The 23,979-nt window shown below is 39.4% G+C and overlaps 1 protein-coding gene across 1 annotated transcript; it reads right to left on the minus strand.

The window, feature by feature from the left end:
• Positions 1-1,282: 1,282 nt before the first annotated feature.
• On the minus strand, positions 1,283-17,644 carry ST13 (suppression of tumorigenicity 13 (colon carcinoma) (Hsp70 interacting protein)). Its single transcript, XM_009996347.1, has 11 exons — positions 17,588-17,644; positions 16,241-16,310; positions 16,065-16,135; positions 15,468-15,534; positions 14,769-14,853; positions 12,884-12,994; positions 11,386-11,488; positions 7,712-7,837; positions 6,964-7,016; positions 5,696-5,795; positions 1,283-1,488 (listed from the first exon to the last, which is right to left on the minus strand). Exons 1-11 carry the CDS (start codon positions 17,642-17,644, stop codon positions 1,360-1,362), a joined length of 972 nt encoding a protein of 323 aa, XP_009994649.1. The 3' UTR covers positions 1,283-1,359.
• Positions 17,645-23,979: the final 6,335 nt, after the last annotated feature.

The raw sequence follows: 23,979 nt of genomic DNA on the forward strand, positions 1-23,979 counted from the left end.
AGAAGCAACAACTGTCTTTATTGGTAGACGAATCAAATTAACATCATCGGCACAGACACTGCGTCAAGGATAACTATGCTGTTAATACACAAGTGTTAGAAGAATGTTCTGACCGCTCCAATTACTTCACCTTTTCTTCTGTATCATAAGCCTCAAAAACACAGAAGTATGAAACTACAACAGCTTTTCATTTTAGGGTTTGTTGTGTTTTGTTTGTTTTAAAGAAAAAGTTACAAGGAAAGATGGAAGACTACAGTATGTGGTGAAGGAAGAGCCATCAGCTCTAAACAGCAGGATTTTGGCTAGGAAATGTTAATGAATAAGCATGTAAGGACTCTAACCAACTCAGAACTCAGAGCTGCAATTTTGTTGGCTATTCTCACCTTCAGTGATTTGTAACTCTGCATTTATGTGTTCTGGATGGCTTGCATTCAGTGGGACAGAGGTAGTGATGGGATTGAGATTCCTTCCCTAAAGTTTCCAAATAGATGAAACCTGGTAAGCACGGCCCCAAGGAAGGGCCAGTGCAACCAGCAGAGGACGTGCCAACTGGGAAAGGACAAGAGCACAAGCACAGACAGTAAGCTGCTCTCCCATACCCATATTGATAAAAAGTTATGTAAAGGTGCCAGACAAGATTTCACCAAGTAACAAAACCTCTGTGGCCTCTGCAATATGTACCTCATGCCAGGTTGTGAAAAGAATAGGACTATACCTTTGCTACACAATTGTGGTGATCAAAATATTAAATTATCTGCAGTACTGCCAGAAGTTCCAGTGTGTAACTAGCTAACATGGTTATAGTTATAATTAACAGCTATATAAAGTCAGTCACCCATTAAAAAAAAAAAAAAAAAAAGACTTGTATTTACAGACAATTCCTTTATCCAGTTAATTCTTCAGACTTGTCCCACTTTGCTATTTGTGATTAGGCCAACTTTTCTGTCCTATGGGAAATAAGACAGACTTCAACTGTTAAAGCTTCTTTTTGCTCACTGGCAGTAACTAAAAAAAAAAAATCCAAAACACCACAACAGCAAGTATTTATCTTACACTCCTGGAATATCACAATTTCTTACAGGAGTATTCATTTAAAGGAAATGGTCTGTAGTACTTACAATAAAAGGCTGCAACTCTTGGACAAGGAGGGATGTTTGAAACTAAGTCATCTGAATGTAATTTGAGTGCTATACACCAATCACTGAATAAAGTCACCACTTGGGGCTAGTGAGAAGTTTCTCCACAGAACACCCCATTTCTCTTCCTAAGATCAGAGGTACAATGGTTTGTTTTATTGCAACACTGGTTAGCCAAATCAAATTCTTCCCATTCCGATATGATTTTTAAGAAGCAGGGATTTTATGGTTTACTGCCAAATTTGGCAGACAATTTACTGATGATATTCATGACTTTGGGATTATTCTGGTACTTGCACATATTTGCTGGGTTCTGGGCAACATCTTGGAACGCAACCATAACTTCTGGATCCTGCAGGACAAAAAGCAAAAAATTAGGGCATTTATAAAACAAGTCTACAAGTTAGTGCTTCTGACACAAATCTAATCTTGCTCAGCTTTAAACATGAAAAGACTAGATTAGAGTTTTGGGCAAGATGTCTCTAAAGAGAACCCAATGATATAGCGCATGTTATTAAAGCTGCATCCTAAACACCATCCTTACTTAACTTGTTACAGTAATACTGCAATGTGTGAGAAAGGGGATAAGAGTTCTTTTCCCTCAACACAGGAACCATCAAACACAGGCACATCTACTGGATCAATTCTGTTCAGGTATTTTCAAATGCATTTTGAAGGAGTTCTGTGTGTGTAGCATGCATGACAGGACAGCCCTTCTCTGAGCAATAGTTGCTACTCATTCCTTTCATCTCTGTTCCTTCTAGAAGCAGGAACTTTAATCTGCTGGACTGTGAGCAGATGATTTGGCAATGTTTGGCTTTAAAAAAAAACCAAACATCTAATTCTCAGTCATTCCCCACCTCCTCTGAAAAATCGCAACTGGGACAGAACCTCGTTATCTCTCATCACACTATTGTGTTGCAGTTAATAAATACAAATACATTAAAGTCAGCAGTCAAATGAATACCAACTCCCTTTTCTCCATTTAACACAAGAAGCATTCTTTTTTCTGTACTTCTAGTACAGCTTTGGCCTTCGTTGACCTAGGACTGCTTTCACTTATTTTACATGCTTATGTTTTGAACAGTACCCTTTAATACATCTGTATAGACCAATTTTACATCTTAGCCTGAAAAAATATCTATTATAAGAAAGTTCTGCAAAGATTTAATTTTTATTTAATCCAGCTGAAGTGCAAACACTTTATTATGTCCAATACAAGTAACTGCATCAGCTGTAATTTCATTTGCTGGTCTTTCTAGCAAATTTAAGTAATTTCACCAATAGATACAATCTTTCTTAGGCTTCTAGACCAGCACTACCACAGATGTATGCTTTGGAAACCATCAAAAAACAACTGGTGTCCTCAGTGCTGCAGTAACACGAGTCTGTATCTATTATAGCATCAGACATAGGCAAAAGCTGTTTAACAACTCTGATCCAAAATTGCATTTGGTAGGTGTGAACTCCACTGAAATCATCCACGTGGTTCAGACATGTTTTGTACGTGTTTGGAACGAACAGTCAAGTCTCATCTTTTGTTAGAAGGATTTAAAAGTGCTCCATCTCCCTCACAAAAGGAAATCTGCCATCTATAAAAATGGGATGCTGAAGTTCAGAATACAGACATAAGACACATTTTCTCCACTTTGCAGGATTCCTATGCAAAGAAAAAAATACTTTTACAGCCTCAAACTTTCTGAATTTCCAATTTCAAAATAAGGCATATGACTATAAAGATTGTGTCATGTTGTTAAATCTGTGTTTTCACCTATATATGAATCCAAACAAAAGAGCTGAGTAAGCTTAGTCACAGGTTTGTGTCAAATTATACCTAAAAGGATACTAAATATCCAGTTTTATGCTATGTGTTTTGTGGTCTTACAAATTTACAGCAAGCAAATTATTCTGTACTTGTGCATCTCCCTGGAGTTTCTCTACCTTCGACTGTGTTTATAAAAGTACTTAACTATCTGAGGTTTCACACTGATGAGTGGTATTATCAGAATAAAGTTTAAGACCAAGATATCAACACTTCCATAGGGAAATACATAGCACATAAGGTGGAGTAGGAACCACTGTATAAACAGCCTTTGTGTAACATGCAGTTTTCTAATGCTCTAGTCTTTGGTTGCTGAAGGATAAAGAACACCACTAAGGAAAATGTTATAACCATTCTTCTTCCAATGTATATTTTGGTGGAAGTTTAGGTCTAGTATGTGACTATATATAAGGAATCCATAGGTTCATCTTACACATCACTCCTTTTGAAAATAACTTATCTTTGATCCACAATAGCTCTCCAAAACACAAATGTCATGTTCTGTCCAGAGAAAGCAGCTGCACGTGCAAGATAGGAAGTACTAAAGAACCCTTCAGACAGCCATAATAATAAGAGAAACACACATGCATACATATTTCAGCCAATTCTCCTTGAGATAAAAATCTTAGGGGCAAATAAGCTAAAATAATATGCATTAAAGTCCTTGCAAAAGGTCACAACTACTACTGCTAAGAAGCTATGAGAAGAAATGCAACACAAATTTTGCCACCTTGTCTTTTAGGCATAAAAGACCAGCCACAATTTCAACTGAAGAAGAAAAAAGGAAATATCCTGAAGACAGTAAATCTTCAGGTAATGAAACAAAATCTTCATCAAGAAAAGTTTCTATCTTGGTTTGCAAATTCTTCGTCTTTATGCCAATGATGACCAGTAACTTCTATAAACATGTCCATAAGCAGCCATATCCGGTTCTTTGGTTGCTTCTGCAGATGACAAGCTTAAGTTGACAGTGGAACCAGTTTAATCCAGCTCTTGGTCAGGCACACACAGTTACAAGATTTACTGAGATGTTAACAGACTCAGGCACATTTCAACGTTAGCTCACGGAAAATAGTCTCAAAGATGATGAGATGATAGTCACTAAGTCTGAAGAGACTGAGGAGGTCTTGACTCTCAGAATACCCCTTTTTCAGTAATAACTCCTCACTGAAAAGCCTCTACACACTATCAGTTAACAAGCATCTTAAGATTAGTGATGTGGGAGAGACTTGTGCGATTCAGCACCTTCAGACTTTTTGGTAACACCTCAGATAACCTAAGTAATAGCTGTCAGCTATTACATTTATATTACTATTATATTCCCTAGCTGGACTGAGCAGAAACCAAGCATTAGAAACTACTCTTCTAAGACCAGAGCTTACACTGCCAATTCAGAGAGGTTCAGAACATAGTCAGCTGGACATTTTAGGAAAAGGCAGGAGTGCAGACATAGGTGAAATGCTGAATAAAGTGTGTCTAGGTGTAAAGTCTGTACAAAAGAGATCAGTAAGAGAGACTTTGCTGACAGGCTCTACATGTTAAAGCCTGCCTGCATTATTATTAGAAAACACTGTTAACACACATTCTTGCAACAGAGTCCTACAGTATGTTGGGGTATGTATAATCAGCACGCAATGGAGTGTTCTTAAAGGCGTGTGGCAATGCTTAATGTTTAGCTGCACCTCAAAGCTCTGTTTTCAGAAACTCTAATTTCAAACTGCTGCATTACAGCTTACATTAGCCAGGTAACGAATACAATTACAATTCGGGAGGGAGGGGGTGTTTGCAAGCAAGTCAACATTGCTGACTGTGGCAGCCTAAGTAAAGGCATGTTTCCAAACACCAGCAACCATTCATGGAACCCATGAATTTCTGCATAGAAAGTGATGCCTTTTTTGTGATTTTAAGGTATAACAAGTAACAGTCCTATGTGATGCTTTTATTTAGATGGGGATTGTAGCTGTTCCATGAGCTGAGAAAAACGTGTAACTCTAGTTAAACCATAGCAATCCAGAAAAAGAACAAAACACTTTTAAAATACTTTATCATATTAGTACATAAATATAACTATACAGCTCAGATATTTCCTAGCCCATCTGGCCCTGAAACTGATGTTGTCGTATATGCTCTCTTTATTCTGCTGGAATACTTTTATTGTGTAAAAGTAGTCATGACATTGAACAAATAATTAATTGAGCAATTAATCAAGCCCAGGGGGGAAGTAAGTTTTCTGAACATGAATTTAGAAAATGCCAGATGCAGAACTATTATGATACTTCTTCACCCCTAGCAAAACCAAGCACTTAATCCACTAAATAGAAAGGCAATTCTCATCTCAGTATTACTGCAATATATTGTGTTGCAACCATATTAACAAACAGTTTTTGTCTATGCATAATTATCTTGCCACATTGTGTATGCATTCAAAAAGAAGCAACTGAATTATACCACGTGGAAAATAAACATTGAAGAGACTCAAAAGAGATTAAGAACTCTATACAGCATATAGTTTTGCCTATCATAGGTGAGTACAGGGCAGGGTGGAGGTACCTTTAATTAAGCTCCCACCAGTTAGAGAAACAGCTAATGTGGATTCCACACAGACAAGGAGAGAACTTCACCACAGAAAAAGCATACCATCATGCTATCCAGAATTTTACATCTTTCTTCTTGTAGCTCATGAACACTGTCCTTCCCTCATTCAGACCTTTCAGCTTTAAATTTAAGAAACACTCACCTGCATGGCTGCAAGAAATTCTGGATCACTGAGAATCTCATTGAGACCTGGCATACCTGCCATTCCAGGCATACCCCCAGGAAAGCCACCTACAAACCCAAGACATGAAGAATGCATGTTGAAAAACATTTAATTAATCTATACAGTAAGATCTCTGAGAGACACCAAGACATTCTTCCTTTGCCACACCTCTAAAGCCATTTCTTCTGTAAGGTTACAGCTGCTTCACTGAATGGAAAGCAGGATCTTCACCTTCTTTTTATGACCTACATCTTATTTCATCCATGATTTTAACCCAATTGAATAGGAGGCTTGTAATGAGTGGCAGGGTCGAGCACCTGGTGCACAGATACAGTTTTTTTTCCAGCTAACTTAAATCAGGTAAGTCTCAAGCTCAGGAACTTGAGTTTTAATGCCTCAGGTGAACAATTGAGAGCAAAAGCAGACCACTATCACTATGTCCCAGGCATGTTCTATATTTGGCAAGAACTTCAGCTTTGAAAAAATTTTACCACCAAAGAAAAAAAAATTTTCAGAAGAAAAAAGCTTCAAGATCTATTTTTCAATCCTGTATCAGCAGCTACCTCAGCTGTTCCAAGCAGGGTAGATATGGTCTCTCTTAGTTTCCCCTGGCAAGCTGATCTGGTTGGAGCATACACTTAGCCTACCTCAGCTACATTTCAATCTTCAAGAGCATTAGCACTTATTCTTGTTTCTCCCCATTTTATTGTACCCAAAAATAACACAGAAAGCCCAATTTTTGTAGAACTGCTTAAGGGTAGCTTTTCTATAAGGTAAACTGCACTACCTCCTTTAAGGAACTGTTCTGTTCAACAATAGCTTGCAACCAGCACAGATTTCCCTAATATTCAATCCAATTTTTCAACTTAAAAGTTACTGTTCTTAAGCTGAATGGGTCCAAGGCACTCTGGGTCATTTAGAAAACATTTTTATATTAGTTCTTCAGCACCTATTAAGCAAATCCTGCACATGTGTTGTTTTCGCAGCCCTAAATCCTTTCATTCTGTTCTCTACTACTGACTTGTGTCTTCCCTCTACTTGCTACACAGCATCAACCCTCTTTAATAGAAAGAATCCCACCTCTCTTCACACTAGCGCTCAAAAAAGTTATTTGTAGACAAGTTCTAAATGTCACAAAATATTTTTATCTGTCTTGAGAACAAGTGCTATAAAAACTGTGGTTATAATACTCCACATGGAAATAACAGTCACCCCCACCTTGAGTATTGGTGCTTAAAAAAAAAATACCTGGGAAACCACCAAACTGAGCTCCTCCTGCCTGTCGTCTTGCTTCTTCTTCCTGCAGATGAAAGCACATCATTCCACACAAAGCAAAGGAACTACAGCCTGTTTTCTAATGCTCAACTGGTTTTAGGAGAAAAAAAAATAGCTGAGACTGCTGCAGACAAATAGGCTATTGCAATAAACAAACCACTTCACTGTGTACAAAACTACTGACAAGAAACAGTGATGTCTACTCTTACTTTAGTACATTTTTGCAGATAAGTGCAGAGTAGATTTTTACTGAATATGAATTTTATTATTTCTTTTAGCTCCTCAAATTTTCAGAGCTGACTCCCACCCCCAATGTATTAATATAGATCAGTAAATCATTAAGAAAAAGCAAGCAAACTGTGTCAAGAAGTGAGGAAGAGAAGCAAAGTATTATCCTGAAATTAAAACCTCTCACTTTAGGAGGTAAAAGTGCTTTAAGTGAAAACTATTCTGGTAAAGTCATACACTAAATGACTTACTGAGACACAGAATTAGTAGAGAGTCCAGAGCCTGTTTTTGTCATAAGTAATAAAAGCAGTTGCAGTACAATGCCCTCTTCTTGCCAATTCATTATTAGCCACGTAACCAGGACAGGAATAAACTATCTAAATTTAATACTCAGACTTAAAATGAAAGTGATTCTTCTCTGCAGTTCATTTTAACCAAAATAATGATGAGACTCTTGAAAGTATTAAGAAATATTAAATCCCAAGTATTCACCCTTTGTGCTCTCTCATGCTCCTCCCGTGCCTTCTTCACTCTTTCAAAACTTTCCATTCTTTCCTTGATTTCCTTTTCTTCACGCTTCCGCTCATATTTTCGGCGATGTTCTGCAATTTTCTGAGCCTGTTACAACAGAATATCAGTTTTCATATCAATTTCTAGTATATCTCACAACTTATCTCAAGATAAAATACATATAAGTGTAACCATCTTTTATCAGCTCTTAAAAATAAGATTTGACTTCACCTCCTAAAAGCCCCCTTGCTTCAGGAGTCATTTGCTTCTTCCCCTCTGTTGCAGTTACTCATGTCTACTCAGCCTTAACTAGATCCATCAGAGCATGGACTCCTGTACACTTTTTTGCTGTAGAACTCTGTGACTTTTACCATAGTTATAACTTAAACAAGTAATCATTCCAAGTCCCTTCATGCTTTTATGTTGAAACATTTATTTCTCCAGATCTAAAACCAGAAACTACCCCAGAAAAGGGAATCTTCACTGGCAAATAGGAAGTATAAATCCCCCTGCACACACACACACTGCAGATAGTGTTACTGCTGTTCCAGGTGCCTTTGCAGCATATACAGCTAGACATAAGCAGACCAAAGTAATCCTGAACCAAACCAAGAAAGGGCTAGTGGGGAGAAAGCTTCCTTTCTGTTATTATCTTTTTCTCAAATCAAGTAGTTAAAAATTAACTCCCCAAGGCTCCTCAGTCAGGGCTCAAACCAGAATGTATCTTTATGTAGTATAGCAAAAATGATTCATGATTTCACAAGCTGTGCATGATAGTTACCCAATAACACTCCTCTAACTAAAGGACACAGCAAAATTGATGATCAAGAACAAAGGTACTAACTATGCCTACAATGGATACTCACCTATTCTTTCAGAATACTCGTTAAAGGAAGGCATTTTAAGTAGTGAAGTTTTGATACAACCTATTTTAGCTAGGATATATTCATTGGAACAGCCTGAAGCTGTGCCAGAGGAGGTTTAGGTTGGATATTAGGAAGCACTTCCTCATGGAGAGGGTGATTAGACATTGAAATGGACTTCAGGAAGTGGAAGAGGCACTGTCCCTGGATGTGTTCAAGGAAAGGCTGGATGTGGCACTTAGTGCCATGGTCTAGTCAATGTGGTGTTAGGTTGTAGGCTGGACGTGATGATCTTAAAGGTCATTTCCAGCCTTGGTGGTGGTGATTCTGTACCACATAATTCTTGAAGTAGATCTGCCAGAGAAATCACGCTGCAGGCAGCTGGACCAACTGATACTGAATGCAGTACGTGTTATCAAAATCTGATGTAAAGGCTATTCTATAGTTCATTAAGGGAAAAGTAAGTGTTTTGGTTTTAAATGAAGTATAAAGAGTAGCCAAAATTTTGATTTTCATTGTTTCTATGCATTTCTCAAAATGAACTAAGCATTTTTAGAATGATTCAGACTTTCAGCTATAAGTGCTACAGACTAAAAAGTGCTAGGAAAACTGGAAGTGAATAAATGAGATGAATGAATAATCTTCGCTTAAAAAAAAACAACAAAAAAAACACCCATGAAAAAGGTTCCCCTCAGGGAAGCATTAAGTACCTCTCTTAAAATAAAGGTTGAGTCCTAAGACCTAATTACATTAACCACAGATCAGTAGTCTCCAATACAGAATGCAATAATAGGCTGCAAGATGGTTTCCATTTTTGTTTTGCTAGAGACAAGAGTCTCCTACAAAGATACAGTAGGCAAACTGAAAGCTTAATTTATTAGACACAGCAATGTTTATACGTGTAGTAGGTTAAGCTTGTCTGGCTGCCAGATGCTCACTAAGCTGCTGTCTTGCTTCCCCTCCTCAACAGGACAGGGAGAGAAAACAAGATGGAGAAGCTCCTAGATTGAGGCAGACAGGGAGATCACGCATCATGGGCAAAACAGACACAACACGGGGAAGGATTTATTGCCAATTAAAAATAGAGTAGGATGATGAGAAAAAATGACAAATCTAAAATCGCATTCCCCCTATTCCACTCCTTCCCAAAGCTCAACTTTACTCCTTCATTCACCACTCTTCCACCTCCTACCTCCACCCCAAACAGTGCAGGGGGGTGGTGGCTGTGGTCAGTTGTTGTGGTTTGGGCCTAACATGACAACAAAGAACCAGCTACATGGCCACTCACTCAACTCCCCCCCTCACACACACTCTGGGAAGGGGAGGACAAGGGTAAACTCTGTTCCCTCATCCAGGTCGTTGATGAAAATATTTAATGGCACTTCTCAGCTTCTTACTAAAGCCCTGGGGCCCTTCCCCCACTACCAAAATCCCACCAAACCAAACCAGCACATCGGTTCATAACACTGCACCTCCACCACTCCTTTCTCCTTCCACTTTTTTTCTGCTCAAGCATGGGGTGCCCCCCCCCACGCACCAGGATACCATCCTTCACTAATTGCTCCAGTGTGGGTCCTCCTCACAGGGTATGGTCATTAAACTGTTTCAGTACGGGTCTCCCAAGGGCTGCAGCTTATGCTAGAAAAAACAGCTTTTGCACCTCCTTCTCTCCATAGGCCGCAGTTCCTGCTAGGAATCTGCTCCAGTATGGACTCTTCATGGGCTGCACCTTCCTTCAGGAGTGTATCTACTTGCTCTGGTGTGGAGTCCTCCATGGGCTGCAGGGTGGATATCTGCTCTGCTATGGACCTCCTCCATAGGCTTGAGGACAACCTGCTTAACCATGGTCTTCTCCATGGGCTGTTCCCATGCCTGGCACACCTTCTCCCTCACTTCCTTCTTCACTGATATTGCTGTCTGCAGGGTTGCTTCTCACCTATTTTTTTTTCTTCACTCCCCTCTCACAGCTGTTGCACTGCATTTTTTAACCTTTTCTTAAATATTTTATCACGAAAGCACCACCAACAACACCGACTGGCTCAGCTTTGGCCAGCAGTGGGTCTGTTTTGAAGCCAGCTGGAGCTGGCTCCACCTGACAGAGGGGCATCCCCATGTCTCTTCTTAGGAGAGGCCAGCCCTGTAGTCTATGCCTCCTCCCAACCTTGCCACTTAAACCAAATACAATAGCTGCAATCTGTAGGCTGTCAAATATTTTAAAGGAATATGCATAAAAGATGAAAAAAACAAAAAGCCTGCTATCAACAGTCTCATATTTTTTACACTAAAGTTCTTCCTTAGAAGAATCCTGGGGTCAATCACATGAGAAAAGCTGAAAACCAGTCCTACAGAGATGATGCTGCCCTCATGGGGCAGACTAATGAAAGTACAAATCACTGCAAAGAATGCTTCCTTTGTAAAATGTCTTTAGGATGAAGCTTTGATCAATTCAGTAACATTTTGAAAAAAAACCTTTGTCACAGTGTTCTCTTGCTCTTCTGAATATTTTAGTGTAGGTTCTAAAATGCCTGGCAAACTTCAAGTACTTCAGAGTCTTCTGTTAAGATTTTTAAAAAGGAACTTACTATTTCATAGCTGTTACATTCCCAGCCCAGAAACTGAATTTCCCTACACACAGCCATTAACAGCTGTGATTGCAGACCTAAGTATTTATAAACTCAGTTTGAATTGCCAGATGACACATGAACACATTCCCACATGACAATGCATACTGGAAGAATATGAAGGCAGTAGTTTCACAGAGAGGAGGAACCTCCATTACGTCTCCCCACTTACTCTGGGTTGCACCTCCTTCAGCATGGCACTTGCTTCTTCATCATAGTCCAGTTTACAAGCTAATGCAAGATCATGAGCAGCCTCCTCCCAGTGGCCCAGAAGTCTGGAATTCAGAAGACACCAACATTCAGAAGCAAAAAGCAAACTGAACTCTTTCCAAATATTCACAAGCATGTGACATCCAGTATTTCTACATGCAGCTATATGGTCTTAGAGAAGTTTAAAGTTTAATAATCGTGGTGTTTTCTATAACCTGCACATTATGATGCCATTAGAGCATACTTGCTTGCTTCATACCCTTATAATAACTTTTGATTGAAGTAAAAATGAGGAAAAACCACTCAGTTAGTGTCATTGTTTGCTTTAAACAAGAAGGGTCTAACTAGGAAAAAGTACCCTACCTAAACACATGAAGCACACTAATAAAAATACTCTGCGCTACTAGGCATATGTTCAGCATAGAAGTACATGTTCAGTGTTCTCCACTAGCCTACACAACTACTACTGCAAGCCTAAGAGGATGCTCTTTACCCAGCACTCAAACACCCTGGCTACCTGAATGTACCACGTCGTAGTTGAAGACGTCATACAAGCTACTGTGTGCACTTCTTAATTATTCATTTATATAAACCCTTGCTAATAAAAAAAATAAGTAAATGGTGGTATTCTTGAAGGCTCAAAGCACTTCTGCTTAAAAACAGAAATGCTAAGTCAAATTATGTTCTGGTTTTCTCACTCTTAGTCTCCATGCCCTTTATTAAAACTGTGGACATTTAACAAACTACTCTCTGAACACTATTTAAACTGCTCTTTTTTTTTTAGTTCTGTAAGTATTTACCCCTTCAACTTTTGAATTGACCATAAGGAGTGTCATCTTACTTTTTTCGTTTCATTTATTGCCATTAAAAAGATTAACTACAGTCATGGGGGGATGCATGCTGGCCTAATGCCATTTAAAATAATTACATAGTTTGTTTAATACCACTCTTCAAAAACAGCAAATGGTTTCCTTAATACCTAGGCAGTTTAATTTACTATGGAAAAGGGCTCTAGGATCTAAAAGACTACAAGCAGCAGATAAATGCTTAAGAATTACAGGTTAATAAAGAAAATTAACTAAGTGAAAACAAAAGACCTCCAAACAAATAAAACCCACAGTCCTAGAACTCAATCTTTAGCAAATAATCAGAAAATGCTATTCAGAACAGCAGTAAGCAATTAGAAGGTGGTTTTTTTTGTTGTTTTGTGTGTGGTGTTTGTTTAAAAAGTAGAAGAAAAAAAAGAGTGCCAGAAGGACTACTCATAAATTGCCATCAATAAATACATTACCATCATCCTTTCTGTCCTGTAAGCCAAGCCATACTCACAGCACTATGGTTTTTTGGCTCATGGCTACTGCTCTCAGGTACAAGACAGTTCAGAGATGCAAAGAAGGAGAGAACGCATAAGCAAAACTGTTCCACACAAGATAATCTCAACTACAGGTGCAATTCATTACCTGTGTGCCTTTCCCCTCCACTTGTAGGTCTGTGCTGAGTCAGGATTAATCTTGATGGCTCTGTCACAATCTCTAATGGCAGCATTTGGCTTCTGTAGTTTCACAAAAACACTGTGGGAACAAGGACGTTTATTGTACACAATGAAATACCAAATTACTAACTTAAGCTGGAAATAATTCTGGATGACTAACAGGCAAGCTAGTGAGAGAACACATTTGCAAAGCTGAGTTCAAAAAGATTTTGTAGTGTTCACTGCAATTTAGTTTCCCCCCTGCCACTGAAAGTGAACTGTTAGCAAGAGGCAAAAGCATTCATTGTTCAGACTCAGGCTTTGTCAGCAAGAATAACTTCGGTGCACAAGGAAAGGGTACATAAAACCAGAGGACAATCCAATTCCATGATGTTTGAAGTCTATAGCCAATGGCAACCAGCAATTTGAAAAAACAATTACACATGCCATATCAGTAGTAGTAGTCTTTAAAAAAAGAGTAAGACAAGGAAAGCATATATTATCATACAGGCTACAGGGATCAACAGCTAGAATCATCAGGAACTACAAAAGGAGACAGGAGATAAATAATAAACATTAGAAGAAACAAAACAAAACACAAACTGAGAAAGCAGCCACAATCCCTTCTCAGTTAAGTGAAATAACTGCAAATTTTACAATACACAAGAGTACTAGATTAACTAGCATGGCAGTACTTTGGGAGGTTCAGGCAATTCAAATTAATAATCTCTGAAGGAAACACTAAAAAACATTCCTGGATTAACAAAAGTATTTTATACTAAGATACTCCAAGTCAGAACTTCTGCCTTTTACATCTACTTGAAAACAATTTAAGAGCAATTAGAGTGCCTGTAAGTAACATCATCACTAAGGCTTGTCATAAAACAAGCACAAAGTCACAGATTCTCTTCTAGAAGCAAACACGTGGGCACTGAGTCAGAAAACTCTCTCAAAGCTACACCTCACCAATGACAAAAACCCTTACTTCCTGAACACACAAACCCCCAGAACCAAAACCAAGGTCCACCAGAGAAGTGGATTACTCACAGTACTTCATCAGCAGTGCTGTTACACTGCAGGTTTTACAATATATTGTTTGCTTCTTTCTACAATACATCAAATTGAAATAACTTAAACCTTGAATTATACCTTGCTATGGAAAAGATCTACTAGACTATCAAATCATCCACAGTTAGTGTTTTTTTTTGTGTAAAGGGAGAAAAAAATAATCTGTGGGAACTTCTGCTTCTGCAACCCATACTCACCCAGCCCTTCTCAAAACTTAGGAAGACAAATATGTTTTTGTGTTACGAAGTCAGGGCTTCCACACATCAAATCTGACAATGTTCCCAATGAACTCTCTGCAGCCTGGCAGATGTGACGAGCAGCAAGGTTGGTATTGAATGGGTGGAGAAATAGGTGTCCTGTTCAAACACCAGACTGTTGAACAGAAACAAGTCCACTTCACAGTGAGCAAATTCATTTAGCAGGTACAACAGGGAAAGAATTCACATCATCCACAACTAACTTTGCCTTTAAACAGGACATGATTTCAATCATTACCTTATTCCCAGAATAAACCTCAGATTTTGCGAGTGTTTGTTATCGAGCATCATTCTAACTCAACATCGCAAAAGCCATATTGCTACAATGAATTTTGGAATAGCACTGTGTTACTTATGCTATTATCATGACTCTTTATATGGCTGCTTCAGTAAATCTGGTCACCACATGTAAGAAAAAATGCATGAAGCATAGTTTTTCCTTCCTGTGGTTTAAGTTTATACCGATCATGAAGTTGCCATTATATTTTGGTTCCTTAAGGACAATAAAAGAACAAGCAGAAACTTAATCAGTAGTTTATAATGACTCACCTTGCCCTCTTGGCATACAAGATGGCCAAACAAGGATTCAGCTTGATAGCATCTGTGAACAAGTCGACAGCCTTCTGAAGTTCACCTAAATAAGAGCACCAGTAGTTTCAATCATTTACACAAGCAAATTACATCCAAACTTCCAAACCTGCCTTACAGGGCATTATGTCCTTAGGCACTTATTAAATGAAACATTATCAACAAAGGAACACAAATTTCTCCCTCTCGCTATGTTACTGAAGCACAAACTCCAAAATTAATGCTGGAGGGGAGGAGAGACACTTAAATCTGTACATTTAAATTTTTAAGCCATCAAATGGAAGTCACTTTATTACACAGCTTTTCACTGCATTAAGACAAACTACTACAGATACTGATCAAAGAATGAACCAGGTTGGAAGGGGCCTTTAGGTGTCCTCTAGTCCAACCCCAATGCAGGGAAGTACTATAATGACCAATTTGTAATTAAGATATTGCAGTACTTCATTCCCTACCCTGACCCTGCCCAAAACAATAGCTAGATAGGGAAGACAACACTTAAAATAGATTCCATGTTATAGAAAGTTTTGGGTATCCTACAGGAATTGTGTTTTCTCTTCCTTGAAAGCATTCAAAGTCACCTAAGGTATTTACTTCCCTTTTTAAAAAGAAGAACAAAACCCAATGTCTTTGAATACATATTAAAAAACTATTTATCACCTTCACTTAGCGCATTTATTGCTTCAGTCTTCTTCTCATTAGCTTGATCCATCATTTCTTCAGTTACCTAAGAAAATAAAGAAAATTAAAAACATACACAAACCCCAAAAGCTGTTGAGTTCAGGCCAGAATTACCATGCTAAGACAATGCCAAAAATGGGAGCTCCAGTTTTTGATTCCAGAATCTTGTTTTTAATTTGCACTGAAGTAATAGCTTAAAAAAAATCAAACTCTGCTTGCAGCTTAGAGACATTAGCCACCATTATTTTTAGCTACAAAACACTCGATTTAAGTTAAATAGTGGCATTTTTCTATTTCTATTTATCTAGTTTTCTTGGGTGCTTTGTTTTGGAGTTGGTTTTTTTTTTTTCTGTTTTCTGACCTGATCTTCTTCACTGAACTTTATGATTGAATCTTGAGCAAGAAGAGACCGTGGTTGTAAGACAGCAAGTTTTCTGTTTAGGAGGAAAAGGGACAATGCAACAGCTGGCTACTTAGCTCATGCGGTACTCATTCCCCCACAGCTGCCATCCTTGACTAAATTTAAAAACTCCTTGTCTTTCCTGCTGCCACAGACATTGAAAATATTGTGCTTACCTCCACATTTTCATCTCCCATTTCTTGAGGATCATCACTGTCTGGTTCAATAACTCCATCATTGTCAATTTCTGGGGGGAAAACAAAAAGCAAGATTAAGATCCATTTACAGAGAGAAGACTTCCAGAATCATGGTCAAATTGCTGAAATGTAATAAAGTAGTCTATTTTCCACACCTAAGTCACTCTCTTCACTTTCTGGTTCAGGTGATTTAACTGGTTCCTCTGGCTGTTCCTCTGCTTTGCCCTGAAAGAGAAATTTATTTGTAAGCACACATTATTTCTGACCAATATTGTGTTCCCACTTTAATAAATAACAATGCATCAGAAAATGCAAAGTTAATCTTCAAAGCATCAGATAGCTCTACGGCTAAAATGCTTTGGTTTTAAGATACAAATCTCCTTTTACCCCTCTCAGATTAAGCCTATCACGTATGCAAATAACTGAGTGCCCAAATTTTGATTAAAGAACCTCTGTTATCAGTCAAGCTTGTCTTTCAATTGTGCAATTCAGTAATAATCAAAACCAAATAATCCAGATAATACCCAATTCAGAACCAGTTTTGCAATGAATACTAAGCAACCATTCCAATCTTCCTGCCTTCTCTCACAAGTTCTCTGGATCATAAATTTTCTCAATTAAGTACTATTAAACTAAGATTCTTTAGCACTAAACAATAATCTGGTGTCAGTCATCAGAATATTGTTTCCATTTGCCAAGGTCAGAGATCTTTGCCACTTACACAAACTTATGTTTTTTTCAAATATTATCCTATCAACTTCTAACTACATTACTGATTTCCTCTGAATCCCCTAACTTAGCATGTCCTGCTTTGTCACAGACTTAGGCTGCTTGTCTTCATATTCATTATCACAGACTATACTCACTACCTATACACACTACCTAATCCCTCCATACAGTTTTAACTAGCCAGTAATTCCAGCATTCACTGTCCTGTTAAACCCCCAAAAAAGAATTCTCATTTTCCCAAGAGAACTGCAAGCTTGGGAAACTCCTGCTATAAATACGTACAAGCACTTAAAGAAAATTAACAAAAAAACAATGAAAAAACTCTTCCACAATACTGCCTTAAAAAGTTGTTAGTTCAACTGTTCACTTCATTGCCTTGCATGCTTGCTACTACTTCTTCTTATGCAAAGACTATAATTTAATCACCAATGACTGCAGAAGATGCATAAACAGACAGCGGGAACATGAAAAAAAGAAATGAAGTCTTTGTTTGGCATTTGGATTGCACAGAGCATCAGGCATTCAGCATTAGGGAAATGGAGCATGATAATACTTGAGATGAACTAAGAAGCCATCTGTAACAAGTCATCTACAACATGTAATGGTCAGGCTTCAGACTGAGCTCTCCTAATCACTCACCCTAGGCATATTCACCTACCCTATTTGAGTGAAAGCTGACAGCAATTTTTTCCCCCCCCTCCTGCTCAGTAACATTTGCAGAGTCCAAATATTTTTTGTGGGTTTTTTTCAATGGTAAATTCTTCATATCTCACCTTGCTTGTCTCCTCTGTGGAGGCATTGGCTGGAGCAGGCGGTATTGTGCCTCCCATACTTTTGAGCAAAAGAGAAAACACAGAACAATTAGATTATCAAAACAGTGACATATCTATTATTGATTCAAATCCTGCTGTTAATCTCAGCTTTTTGTTGCAATACAAAACATCGTGATCCAGTTCACTGTAAAGCCAGCAAACAAAAAGCATCCACCATGCTTTTCTCAGTGTAACATAATGCATGCATCTGTTGGCTCTTTGGTGTACAACCCCAGTGTCACTATGTTGCACATGCCATGTCACCCACTCACCCATTCTCAACAAGAAAAACTGCCCCTTTAAGGACAAAATCAATTTCAGCCAAAGCGTAAAGTCTAAACTAGATGTTAGTATTATTATATAGATTACAAAAAATATTTTTGGAACAGAGGTCAAACAAGTTAAGAGAACCCTAATGGCTGAAAATGCTTACATAAATAAAAAATTGCTGCCCAGGAAAAAAAAATTAATCTTATGCATTGTAATATTCATGACTTTCCTTCACTGTAAGTTAAGGAACAGTCCCTATATAGTCGTCATTCTTTCAGTATAGAATAACCTATATTATACTGACATTGGTTAGCAGCCAGAAATAAGCATAGGCTGAGTTGTCCAGCTGTTTCATAGAACACCTAATCACATCTACTGACAAGTTGCCACAAGGCATCTACTGATAGTTACTAACTGCTGTGGCCATATACTCCCAAGGGAAAAAAAAACCCCTTTTTTATTAACTCAACAGGTTAAACCAACTCCTTGGTGCTCCACACAACTGGTTAGATGTGATGCAGGAGGGAGGAGAAGGAAGTAGGCAAACAGGAATAGGCAGGAAGAACTGGGAAGGTTGCAGAATATCTGATTTCAGGAATGAGTGCAACTTAAAACTATATCCTAAGGATGAGATTCTAAGTCAGGCTGCTGCAGTCCTGTTCTTTCCTCTTTTCTTCTTTCTGTCAGCAGAACTATCTCACAGTCAGGCCCCAAGCTGGATGAAAACAAACCTGCATATGGGAACAGAGATCAACTGGGGGAGAGAAGGAAGAGAGAAGAGCAGGGGGAGGATTCACAGGTCCTGGCAAAAGGCCCTGCAGCAAAATGCAAGCAAACAGCACTACACTATCCCGAGTTTAAAAGGATGAACTGTCAAGAAAAAAGTACAAGCTACTTTAAAAGTACAAGCTATTGCAAGAACATACATGTGTCCCTGGAATGCTGACATTACTCTAAGTTATACTGCAAGGACTACACAACTGCAGTCTGATAAATCCTTACAGAGCTAAGCAAAAAAACCCCACAGTTCATGTACCAACTGTTCCTCCTAAATTATCATCCTCATAGGCTGAAAATGGGGCACATAACTCTCTACTAGCCTGTAAAGATCAAAGAGTATTCTCTAGGGCTGTAGGGACTGCCTAGGGAGGGTTGGAACTTCTCTTCTTCCGCATAAAGGAAATGACGAATTCTGAAGGATTTTAGTAGTGCTTCAAGCATTCTTCGTAAGATTTATTCTCTAGGCCCTTCACCACCTTCGTTGCCCTCCTCTGTACTCGCTCCAGCACCTTAGTAACTTTCTTGAATTGAGGTGTCCTAAACTGGATTAAATACTCCAGGTGTGGCCTCACCAGTGCTGAGTACAAGAGGACAATCACCTCCCTCCTTCTGCTGGTCACACTATTTCTAATACAAGCCAGGATGCCAATGGCTTTCTTGGCCACCTGGGCACACTGCTGGCTCACATCCAGTCACCTGTCAATTAGAACCCCCAGGTTCTTTTCTGCCAGACACTTTCCAGCCACACTTCCCCAAGCCTGTAGCATTGCCTGGAGTTGTTGGGGCCCAAGTGCAGGACCTGGCACTTGGCTTTGTTGAAGCCCAGACCATTAACATTAGCCCAACAATCTCATCTATCCAAGTCTCTTTGCAGAGCCTCCCTGTCCTCATGCAGATCAACACTCCTGACTAGCTTGGTGTCATCTGGAAACTTACTAATGATACACTCTATGTCCTTATCAAGATCATCAATAAAGATGTTAAACAGAAACTATCCCAACACTGAGCCCTGAGGAACACACCTTTGACTGGCCACCAGCTGGGTTTGACTCCATTGACTACCACTCTTCAGGCCCGACCATCCAGCCAGTGCTTGATTCAACAGATTGTATGGTCATCCAGGCCAGGAGCAGCCAGTTTCTTTATGAGAGTTCTATGGGGAACCATGTCAAATCCAGATAGACAATATCCACAGCCTTTCCCTTGTCCAATAGTCGGGTCATCAGGTTAAAAAAGGAGATGAGGCTCGTCTGGCAGGACCTGCATTTCATACACCCATGCTGACTGGGCTTGATCCCCTGGTTATCCTCTATATGTCTTCTAATAACACTCATGATCATCTGCTCCATGACCTTCCCTCGTACCAAGGTCAAACTGACAGGTCTACAGTTTCCTGGATCCTCCTTTCTGACTTTCTTATAGACGGGTCTTACATTTGCCACCCTCCAGTCCATTGAGACCTCCCCAGTTAGCCAGGACTTCAGGTAAATAATGGAAAGTGGCTTGCAATCATGTCTGCCAACTCTTTCAGCACCCTTGGATGTAGCCCATCTCGTCCCATAGACTTGTGTGCATCTAAGTGGTGTAGTAGGTCTCTGACCACTTCCTCTTTAATTGTGATGACCTCATTCTGCATCCCCTCCCTGTCTCCTAGCTCATGTGGCTGTATATCCATGGAACAGCTAGTTTCATGGCTAAAGACTGAGGCAAAGTAGGTGTTCGGCACCTCAGCCTTTCCCTCAATCTTTCTTACTGAGATCCCCTTTGCATCCAATAAACGATGGAGATTTTCCCTAATCCTGCTTTTGCTGTTAATGAACTTATAGAAACATTTTTTATTATCCCTAACAGCTGCAGCTAGTTTGAGCTCTAGCTGCGCTTTGGGTCTCCTAATTCTCACCCTGCATAGGTTTGCTTCATCTTTATAGACTTCATGAGTGACCTGTCTCCTCTTTCGAAGATCATAGACTCTTGTTCCAAAGGTCCAGGCAAAGGTCTCTATTTAGCCAGGCTGGTCTCGTACCCCATTTACTGGTTTTCCAGCACACAGGGACAGCCTGCTGCTGTGCCTTTGAAACTTTTTTCTTGAATTATGTCCAGCCTTCCTGGACTCCTTTATCCTTCAAGGCAGCCTCCCAAGGGACTTCATCAATCAGTCTTCGGAGCAGGTCAAAGTTTGCCTTCCAGAAGTCTAAGGTGGCAGTTTTACTAACCTTTCTCCTTGTTCCTCCAAGGATCAAAAACTCAATCACCTCATGATCACAGTGCCCTAGATGGCCTCCAACTTTGACTTGCCCCACAAAATCTTCCCTGTTCACCAGAAGCAGGCCCAGGAGGGCACCCTCTGTGGTTAGCTCACTTATCAGCTGTGTGAGGAAGTTATCTTCCACACATTGCAGGAGCCTCTTGGAATGTTCCCTCTCTGCTGTGTTGAATTCCCAGCAGATGTCTGGGAGGTTAAAGTCCCCCACAACAACAACAGCAACAGAGATTTCTCCCAGCTGCTTTTATAAAGCTTCATCGACCTCACTGCTTTGGCTGGGAGGTCTATAGCAGACTCCCACAGCGGTATCAGCTTTACTGGCCCTTAACCTAATCCAAACACTCTCAACCTCATCATGACTATACTTGATTTCCAAGCTCTAATACCATCCTCTAACATACAGGGCCATCTCTAACATACAGGGCCAGGTAACGCAATGCCCGCAAGTTAAGATCTATCCAACACTTACTGGCAACACTTCTTCCTTCTCTTTTAAAGTCTAGCTTACTTAGAAAAGACAGAGAGCTCTCTTAACGCTAAAAGGTCAGTAACATTCCCAGCTTCCAACTGTGCATTTGAGAACAGCTCAAGCTAAGAAAAAACAGAAGCCAACAAAAAAAAAATCAGTCTCAAGATCAGCTAGTTTAAAGTCAGACACCTTGAATCACCTCAAGGCTGAATCAACTTGGTCAGTCTCCTCCGTCCTCTTCACATCCCCCCCAAAACTATCCAAGCTTAGAAGAGTCTATGAGGTATGTCTAATGAATATATATGCACATTTTATAATATACTATTTCATGAACTGCCAAGGCTAAACAGTTTCACTGCTAGCCCTTGAAAATGTTTTTACTACACAGTTATTTCCTATTTAAACTAGAGTTACAATCCTAGGACAATTCAGAAGCAAGTTACTCTGAAATCCCTTAAACCAGAGTTCAGTTACCATGCACAGTAAGGATATAGGTACATTTTGCAATGTATTTAACTGCAACAGTATACAGATACGCAAGACACTCTTGTAGGAAAATGTGGATATTGAGCTGTATAAATAGTGCACATGCATAGACATAAAAAAGATTTTAAATTACACGTTTGTGCTAAAAGTGCTGTGCAATTCCTGTAACAACTCTTGGGAGCTGTCAGAACTTAACTGCAACAACTACCCCCTACTTCCACTCATCACATCATTTTAAGGACTTGTTGGATGAACTGCAACTGTTATTTCTGCATCCACTTTTACCATGGACAGCAAAATTATCTTTAGAGAGAAACTGGATTACCATGAACTCAAAAGGGTCAAAATCCATCTGAACAAAAAAAGGCAAAAAAGCCATGTTCGTAAATTAGGGATTCTGTGCTTTATTTTTAAGGACTGCTATTATTTCTTCGCCCAACTGCAGGTTTTTGAAACACATTTCCTTTAATGACTTATTTCACAACAATTCAAGTAAAAATTTTTCTATTTCTATACAGTTATGAAAAAGCAGGCATGAATAAGAGATGTTAAAACACTTTCAAAACATAATAATGCACTAGTGTACACATTCTATACAGACAGCATCTATCTAGAAGTTAAATAAAACAGCTAGACAGAACATAGATCAGAAGATAACAAGTGCATGAAAACACGTAAGACTTAAGGTTTCTGATGCAATACTAGCAGCTAGTAAGAAACAAACCATCCCATTCTGGCTTTATGAGCAGTTAGCATTTAAGTCAGAACGATTAGCTGTAAGAAAAATACATAATCAAATCAACCTTCACAAATATTAGCTTAAAAAAATGAATTAAGGATTTCAACATTATTTAGTCATTATTCTGTAATCACTTGCAGCATCACCTTGGTGACTAAACCTGTCTTTCAGATTAATAAGGCTAAGTCTGACAGAGATATATGACTCCTTGAGTTTATTTCCATCTGAAGCGAGACCATGGGTCACTTTTGAGCAAAGAATGAGAAGACCCTCTAATTGCATGTAATAGTCCTACTGCAAACAGCTCTAGTAGGGAAGGGCAGAGAGGAAACCCACCAGGCTTTCCAGACATTTTGACATGAAAAGTAACTTGGCTCCCACTCCAAATATCCGAGTGTATAATTTAGCCACATATTTGGCTCAAATACGTGAGGAAAATCAGAAATCTTAAGAAAGCTCTAGGAAGGTTCTACTGAAAAAAAAAAAAATTAACTTCTGACATAATGCTAGTGAAGATTGTATATGGAAAAAACATTCCAGAATTCAAAACCTAATTTTTATGCTTGTAATACAAGTACCCTTCTATAAACCAAATAAAAACTCTACACATGAATCTGGAAGTTAAAGCCCTCCCCATTAACATGGAGAAAGTTAAAAATACCACCTTTCCACTCCCTAACTCTCTGTTTGACCAAAAGAATTCAAGCGTTCTGCCTCTCCTTCCCAAATAATCTATTCACACCTTCAGAATTACACAACAGAAGAATGGAAGGAACCTAGGGTGAGGCTCACACACTTGTCTTTCACATGGTAGCAGGATAAATTAGACATGCCTCTCCTCCCTAGGTACACATGCAGCTACTATCAGTACTGCAAAACCAAGTGAAGTTACAACAGTTTTACAACCATGCTAATATTCAGATGTATTGAGAAGTTTAAATATCACTGTTACACCACTGTGACAGGCCACACGTGCACAGAAGGCCGCGAGCAGCGTCAACAGCAGACTCTGGAAGTGCCTCACCGGGGGGCGACACCGCAACTACCTGGCACGTGACACTTCCAGGGGATAATCAAGCACTTTTGTACAGGAACCATTCCGCGCGTGAGAGCTGCCAGGCGTTTGATGCTTTCGGGTACCAGGATGTAAATCAACGCCACTCACCTCCCGCAAACCCGGCTGCTTTTAAGACAGGCCGGCCAGCTCTGCTGCGTAACGCGAGCATGAGCTGGCTAAGTGCTCCTGCGGGGCTTTCCAGCCGGGAAAGCCGAGCCACCGAGACGGCCGGCGGGCAGGCTTTTGGGGCGGCAGCACCCCGAGGTGGGGGGCGAGACCAAAACAAACC

Source organism: Chaetura pelagica, unplaced genomic scaffold, assembly GCF_000747805.2.
Source record: "Chaetura pelagica isolate M959 unplaced genomic scaffold, ChaPel_1.0 scaffold414, whole genome shotgun sequence".
Lineage (NCBI taxonomy): Eukaryota > Metazoa > Chordata > Aves > Apodiformes > Apodidae > Chaetura > Chaetura pelagica.

Coding starts and splice junctions, on each gene's coding strand:
- ST13 (XM_009996347.1), bottom strand. CDS start 17,644: ATGGGAGGCACAATACCGCCTGCTCCAGCCAATGCCTCCACAGAGGAG. Junction 12,995..14,768: donor TTGTATGCCAAGAGGGCAAG/GTGAGTCATTAT, acceptor TTGTTCCCACAG/TGTTTTTGTGAAACTACAGA. Junction 7,838..11,385: donor TGAAGGAGGTGCAACCCAGA/GTAAGTGGGGAG, acceptor CTGTTGTAACAG/GCTCAGAAAATTGCAGAACA.